Source organism: Sorex araneus, chromosome X (assembly GCF_027595985.1).
Source record: "Sorex araneus isolate mSorAra2 chromosome X, mSorAra2.pri, whole genome shotgun sequence".
In the NCBI taxonomy this organism is placed as follows: Eukaryota; Metazoa; Chordata; class Mammalia; order Eulipotyphla; family Soricidae; genus Sorex; species Sorex araneus.
In genome coordinates this window covers 102,512,740-102,521,024 of record NC_073313.1, presented here as the reverse complement: position 1 = coordinate 102,521,024, position 8,285 = coordinate 102,512,740, and the positions used below count along the sequence as shown (strand labels likewise).

The 8,285-nt window shown below is 36.1% G+C and overlaps 1 protein-coding gene across 1 annotated transcript in view; it reads right to left on the bottom strand.

The window, feature by feature from the left end:
• Window positions 1–283: 283 nt before the first annotated feature.
• Window positions 284–8,285, bottom strand: part of IL1RAPL2 (interleukin 1 receptor accessory protein like 2) — a 663,031-nt gene continuing 655,029 nt past the window's right edge. The window contains exon 10 of the mRNA XM_055121133.1: window positions 284–1,003. Coding sequence (XP_054977108.1) covers window positions 306–1,003 — 698 coding nt within the window. The 3' untranslated portion in view covers window positions 284–305. The remainder of the gene's footprint in view (window positions 1,004–8,285) is intronic.

Below are 8,285 nucleotides of genomic sequence, written 5' to 3'. Positions count from 1 at the left end.
ACTGAGCAACATAGCTCAGCTACTAAGCTTGCAGTCATAAAACTGGTATCTAAACAACAGAATTATTTATTTTTCTGTTCAGGAAGAAATCCAAACTGTATAACAGAATAATGTATACTATAAAAGCAGGAATTTGTTCCTACTTTTTTAGCTATGTAAACAAAAAATTAAAGTACAAAATGCATTTTTGTGCCCTTTTCTTCAAATACTTTTTCAACACCTCAGTGTTAGTGGGTGTACTTTATGCTTACTATAGCAAAATCCTGTATGCTCACAGGGTTCTTCAGAAAACTTAATAGTTTTCACTACCAAATATCACTAGTGAAGCTTAGCTCTTTGGGTGATAAAGACAACAATGTATTGTTCCTATGAAATTCATGGGTATCTTTCAGGGTGGTATTAAGGGGTACCTGTCCATTGAGTAGTGTAAGAGGCAGGTTACAATAGCTATGGTGGTTGCCTAAGGAAGGTACTTGCAAGGTGGAGGGTGGCATCTCATGTTTATAACTTCTGCAACAATGCCTCATTTGCATTGAATCTGAATGGTGGAAATCGGGGAGATCAGCTTGAGATGACATGAGAGAGGCTGAGGTACTGGTCATGGCAATAGAGGGTATAGGTTGGAGTTCACCAAAAAGTCCTTGTTCTGCAGAGTCAAGAACATGGCACCGAGAAAGCATTTCTTTTTTCTTTATGGGCATTTCATACACTAAGTGCTTCCAAAACTTAGAATTTAATTTGTTGCTTTTGGGTCCCTTCCACTTGATCATGGACAGAAGTTTGATGTTGCGCTTTAGTGATTCCAATTCCTGGTAATTCACCTTCCCTTTTAATTCTGTACATTCAATCAAAATCACTTTGATTTCTCCACTGACTAGCATGTTATGGAGCCTGCTTTCCAACTCGAAAATGCTCCATCCTCGTCTGAGAATATAGTCTGGAGTTAGCACGATAATAAGTCTTCTGCTTTGTTCAACACATCTTGTGAGATCTTCAATGTATGCTACAAATCACAGAAAGAGAGAAAAAGTAAAACAAAGACATTTTGTGTCTTCAAAGCATCACACTCTAGAATAGCAAAGATGTAGTTTTTCAATAAGGTACATTACATTTTTAATGTATTGAATATTTAGCAAACATTCTCAAATAAAAAAAAACGGTAATCCTTATTTTTCCTGCCCTTATCATTACTATTAATATTCTATTGGATTATATAGACCACCTCTTTTGGAATTTATGTGTATTTTGTTTAATCATTTAATTCAAGTTAAGCATTCAAGCTAAGTAAATAATCAGCTAATGGATAATTAAAAGATAAACTGTGCCTCTTAATCAATCTGTGCTTTTGGTTGGTTCCCGATACTCTCACCATGACCTAGGATTTTGCAGTTCTCAACTACAAACACATAGAAGGGCTTATAGGTATGAATACTCCAGAGTGATAGAGATGGTTGAAAATCTCTTCTAGAGTCATTATTTTTGCTTCCAAATACCTTCTGTTAATTGCCATCTTAGATTTTGCTCTAAGATTTAAACTTGGAGATAGGGAGTGGGGTTTGTGTATGTCTGTGAGTGTGTGTGTGTGTGTCCATTCATGAGTAGAGTTTGAATCAGTTGCTCTTTTACAGAGGAGGAGTGAGAGGGTTGAATCATAGGTGGATTTGTTGGTGTGGAATGAACTGTAAAGGAGGAGGGGCCCACTCTTTGAGAAGTAAGTACACTTTGAGGGGCAATTCTGTGAGGTGAATATGTCATGTTGAGTTATATGACTTCTTATGGTAAAAAAATACTCAACTAACTTTGGATTTGTTTATTCCATGGTACAATTCCTTTTTAGTCATGCTTCCTAAAGACTTATTCACCAATAAGGGAAATACACATATGTGTTAACAAATGGAGACTTAGACACAGGTGCTGCAACAGAGAGCTGTTTTTACTAAGCATAGACCCTGTCTACTATACAGTGCCCTAGAGCAGAAGCAGTGCTTAAAGAAGCATAGCAACATTTGTCACTGCAACTCTAGGCAAGGTTACAAACTGCTTTCAAGGAGTCATATGCAGCCCCGTACAAGTCATTTGAAAAGAGAAACTTATTTTACAGATGCATATTTTGCTGATAATCTCTCTTCTCCAGGGTTTATTTCCACCAATGGGCAGCAAGAAAACTTTCACACGTGAAATTGATTAAATTTTCTAAATATTCTACAGAAAAAAATGTTTAAAAGATACATAGAATCGCTCATTTAACAATTTGATGTTACTGCTGTTTTGAAATACATTTCAGGACTTTCTCATGCAGTAATTACAAGACTTATTTGAGATGATAAAGCAACTTCTGTGTAGGGAAGGAACCTCTTAAGAACTTCAAGCACTTATTTTAGATATTATATTTTTGGGTAAAAAAGAAAACACCACAGTATTGAAATCTGCAAAAAAAAAGTGAAAACAAAGACAAAATGAAGCAAAGCAAAAACACCACACATGTAGCAAGAAGCAATTGTCACTCTGTAATTATTATTTAGAGAACTGGTGAAACAGAATGACAGGAAAGGTAGAAAGTTTCAATAAAGTGGAAAAATATTATCCCAATGTATCAACAGCTCTGACTCTTCATTTTCTTCCTTTCTTTCTGCTCCCAAAAATAAAGAAGTTATGTGGGAAGCTTCATCATTAGAAGTTGAATCTGTAAGATATAGTAAAATAAACTATCATGCATCTTTCCCATTATTCTTTTCACCTTTTCTCCAAAACTAAAATATACCCAAACCCAAACCCAGAATCATGGTTTACATGCAGTAGTCCACAAAAATACAGTTTTATAATGTAAGGGTGAGTTAGCATTTAACATTATAAAATAATTCCTTACAAAGTAATTTACCAATGGGTTATTCTGAGTTTTATTCTTGCATTACTAAGTACAGTTTTTATTTGATTCTTGAAAAAAATGATTCTGTATAAACCTTGTAAGAAGCATATGTGTCATAAAACTATATATGAGCAAACAATATTTTCCTTTTGTTGGAATACAGTCAAATTCACTTTTTGATTTTACTTTTGAAATTAAAAAAAAAATGTCTACATATGTCTATATATGCCGCTATTTACTCAGAAGTTAAAAATGACAACTTCGGTGTTCACCATTGCAAAAGAAAAACCTACATAAGTGTTATAATTAATTTGATTAATATTCCATGGGATTGTATTCTCTTTTCCAAATGTGGAAAAGCCTAGGCTAATGTGCTTCTCCCCTACTAGTACAGTTCTTATTCTATTTACAGTCTATTATATTTTGACATTTGGCAGCAGAGTGCAACATTTGGGTTCTTGGGCTTCATTGAGATTAATTAGACAGAATTTGCATTTGTCCTCTGCAGAAAAGCCTGTTAGAACAGGCCCTAATAAGCTCAGCTGCACAGGGTGTGGATATTTAAGGGAACCTTGGAGAGAGGGAGTGGTCCCTGTCTCTTGCATACTACACTGGGTGTGCTTATCCTGGCAAAGCTTAGTGGAGAGTCGGGGCAAGCATCCAGATAATTCCAGCTGAAAACCTGCTGTGGAAGAAAAAAAGTTCTGAATTATCCTGGTTTGCCCTATATATACATTAATCATATGCACTGGAGTCAGTCAGTACATCAAAATTTCCCTGGGTAGACATAGCCTAAATGTCCCAAAGAAAACATGAACCATTTGCTTGGGCCCTGGATTTTGTGTTCCATTTCACTTGGTGAAAAACCAAGTGGAAGTTTTCAGATGTGAAGCCCACATTTCACTTCATAGGATGGTGATCGGTGGCCAGCAACCTCAATGTTTGAAAGCAGCTGGGGAGGTGCCGCAAAGAGCTGCCTGGCTCTAAGGAAAAGGAGAGATTGTACCCTAGTTTCCAGATTCTGGCATGCTCACTGTTTTTCTCTTCTTTTATTAAAAATTCTTTTTCTCCTTATTTTGCTTCTACCAACTTCTTTCTCCTTTCTTTATTTCCCCTTTTCCATCATGCATCTGTCTTATCCTTTTACCTTCCTCATTGCTTTGTTTTGGTTCAGCTATCTCTTGTTCTTCCCTTCCTGTCTCATCTGGCAACACCCCACCCCCAGGTTACTCTCCTGCCTTCTTATAGCTTTGCTTTTTTTCTATTGGGGAGAAACAACAAAACAAGAACCCGGACATCACAGAAAATGTAAGTAAATTAACCAGAGAACAAAGAGGCAAGTAGAGAAAATATTGTTTCTTGTTAATCTTTACACAGGGAGTTGGTGCTTCTATGCACAGGTGCTCCAAATAATTTCGCCTTGCTCTGGGGTGACATGTCTGCATCCATTGACTGTGAATTGAAACCTGATTGATTGGAACCATGTCTTATTTTTTGTATGGCTTTTGAGCTAAAAATGATTTTAAAAATATTTAAGGGTTTGCACAAAAAGAACATGATGTAGCAGAGACCACATAAGAGCCACAAAGCCTAAAATATTTATTGTCTTCACCTCTAGAGAGAAAATGTGCTGCTCATGTATTAGAAGCCAATCAGGATGCTTAGATCTGGAAAAGTTCCAAGTGAACTAAGCAGAAACAGGTATTGAGTTAAAACATTGAGGAACCATAACTCTTGATATTCCTGACAGGCAATGCTGCTTGCCTTTGCAGGACTGTGGTTTTGTGGGAGAAATTTTAGAAACCTGCAGAAACCATTTTTTTAAAAAGTTACTTACCACAAAGTGATAATAAAGATTTTTTTTAAGTTCCTAAATCCACAGCACCTATGAATGCTTGCTAAACTGTGCCTTGACTCGTTCAAGAAAATTTAGGAACTGTATATCAGGAATCCTTTAAAAGATAATTTTTCCAAGAAAAATATAAAATACACCTTAAATAAAATGTCATTATTTCTTTGTAAATTAAAAATTTTGATCTGAAGTAACTTATGATGGCAGAAAAAAACCCTAAAAAAACTAAAAAAAAAAAAAACTGGAGCGATAGCACAGCGGTTGGGCGTTCGCCTTTCACGTGGCCAACCCAAGTTCGATTCCTCCACCCCTCTAGGAGAGCCCGGAAAGCTACCAAGAGTATCGAACCCGCGTGGCAGAGCCTGGCAAGCTACCCGCGCCTATTGGATATGTCAAAAACAGTAACAATAAGTCTCTCGATTAGAGACATTACTGGTGCCCGCTCGAACAAATTGATGAGCAACAGGATGACAGTGATAATAGTATAAAAATTCAAAAAAACTTAAAAACTGAAAAATTAAGTTATTTCTTATGACTTAATTTCTCTAGAAAAGAGTGTGAAACTACACTAGAGTTTAGCTTATCATATAGGAAGCAAAACTAATTATATTAAGCTTATTTGTGATGTCACATTTTGGAAAAGAAAAAATTCTCTTCAGCACTGATTGTGTAGTGTACTTAGTTTGCTATATGTTCATTTCTTTGTATTACAATTCAAATTTCAGAAAGCATTTTCTTTTTTCTGTTTTGGGAGTTTAAAGAAAAATATTGTAGAATAAAATACATTGACAACTGGTTCTACCTGGGATGAAAAGGTATCAGAAAAGTGGTGAAAGTTTATGTTGCAGTATCAGCATTTGTAGTAAAAAAGAAAATGATTACCTCAAATCATATTTAAAGCAAATCATATGTAATGGGAAGTTCCTTTCAGGGACAGTTGTGTAAATAAAATCCCAGTGAATTTTGGAAAGTAGGACCAGATCTAGAAAAGTGACTTGAAAATAGGTCATAATATTATTAAGAAAGTCAAAAATTAAGTCCAACAAACAAAAGAAGCCTTATGAAATGGTCTCTACTAGAATATTCGGATAGATAAAGATGTAGCTATATATGCATATATACATTTACAGATACAGATATAATTTAATTTTTAAGTCATGTTTGGTGGTGCTCAGGGCTCACTCCTGGCAATGCTTGGGGAACATATGGGGTTCTTGGAATAGAACCAGGGTTGACTGCATAGGGCAAAGGGCAAGTAAGTCTGTTTCATACTGTACTATCTCTCTGGCTCCTTTATATACTTTTCTAAAATAACTCAGTACTCCCTTAAATCTTAGGCACTTTACCTGCTACGTTGTATGTAAAGAACAGGGGAGAAAAATGATTCCTTTACATTCACGGATTTCCATTTGGCCTTCTAATAACTGACCCCCACCTGATTAATCAACTAATAAATTAGCTATTTGAAAATTATTTTATTGACACATGTACTTTGTTTCTATTAGGAACAGTTGGCAACCTGAAAAAAGTTAAAAGAAAACATTTGGCCTGTGGACAAGGCTATCATTTATTACTTTGCCCTGTTCAAGTAGTAGTATTTGATATGCTTATAACCTACAACTGTATACCTAGGGTGATGAAGAATGTATTTTAATTCTTCTAATGTTTTAATGTTAGATAATTGATAGCAATGAAAGGTGATACTTATGAAACCTATGGGTCATTATATCAAGACTTAAAACTAAGGAGCCAAAAATCAGTGCTTTAGTACAGTGGGTACAGTGCTTGCTTGCATGTTACCTGTCAGGGGCCAATCTCCATCCAGCACATCCAGGATTGATCTTTTAGTACAGAACCAGAAGTAAGCCTTCAGCACTGCCACATGTGGCCCCCACAAACATAAAAATAAATTTGGTGGATTTGGTCTCCTAAGTGGTGCTCAGGAGGTAGAAAGCTCTAACTGCAATTCTCAAAGCAGATGTGAGGTTTAGTACAAGGACCTGTGGATGTCGTGATTCTCCACCCTCTGCAGCAGTGCTCAGGGGCTTCCAGAGATGAACCCACGGATTCTTAGAGAACCAATCGCTACCATGGACTGGACTGAGGTTGACTACATGGAGGGTATGTGCCATAATCCCTATGGATCCTCAAGACACTTTTTAAAAGGGTTAACAACATATCAAAAGTACTGGGCACAATCTGTGCTGGCAGAAATGTGATGAGAAAGAAACCCTCATCTACTGCTCATGGGAAGTTTGTCTGATTCAACCGGTTTGGAAAACAGTATAACGACTTATCAGTAATTGTAGCTGCCATGTCATCCAGTAATTCCACTTTTGAGTACCTACCCTCAGGACAGAAAAATATTCACTCTAAAGGACATATATACACCATTATTTATCACAGCATTTAGTATAATAGCTGCAAATGGAATCAGTCTAGATGCCCAATGATAGATAAGTGGATCATGAAGATGTGCTATCTATCTATCTATCTATCTATCTATCTATCTATCTATCTATCTATCTATCTATCTATCTATCTATCTCTTAAAGGAATACTATGCATCTGTAAGGAATGATGAAATCATACAATTTACTGCAGTATAAGTGGAAGATATCATGTTAAATGAAATAAGCCAGAAGCTAGACAAACACAAAATGAATGGACTCAATTCTATGTGGTATTTAGAATAACTGGACAAGGGAATGCCATGGTGTAAAGGGGCTGCTGAGATCACCTCTGGTGTCAGAGTATAGGGAAAATAATAAAAAATTCAAGGTATGAGGGAAGAAGAGAGTTTGGAAGCAATGGGAACAGAGGTCAAGGTGCATTAGGTATGTCCACGGTATAAAAGAATGGTATAGCGAAATATCCAAACCAGAGTCAACAGCACTTAAATCATGAAATGAAACGTTAGCAAGAACACTTAAAAGGGGCCTGTCAAGATGCAGGCTGAGGGTAGGGAATGGGGAAGGCAATCTGGGAACACTGGTGGAGGAAACTTGACACTGGGTTATGGGGTAAGTTCTGAAACAGTGTATGTCTAAAATTCAACTATGAGTAATTTTGTATATCACAGTGTTTTAATAAACTAAACTAAAGTAGAAAAATAGTGAACAATGTGGTTCTCCACTTGAAATTGGTGTGAAGAAAGGAGAAAATTAATATCGGTACCAAATAAACTCGTGTAACAAAGAAAAATGATACTAATTACTACTTGGGGAAAATTAATATAGCTCTGGAATAAATAGAGGCTTCCAATGAAGTATTTTACAATATATTCTTAACTGAAATACTCTATTTAAATTAGTGATGCCAAAGTCTAATCTATTAAAATAATTAAACAAGTTAACTTGACTATCTTGGCTGATATTGTTAAAGTTTTGGGTCTTGATTTCATGCTAGCAGATGTAAGATTTGGTCTTTGTTTTCTCTTCTGGATACCTAGTCCACAACTTTTCTATTTAGACACATGTAATTGGATGTTCTGGGGCAGAGAGCTTTCAAATTATGTATTATAGTATTTGCCCCACAATAATTATCCCTGACCCCTGCCTCCAAGTC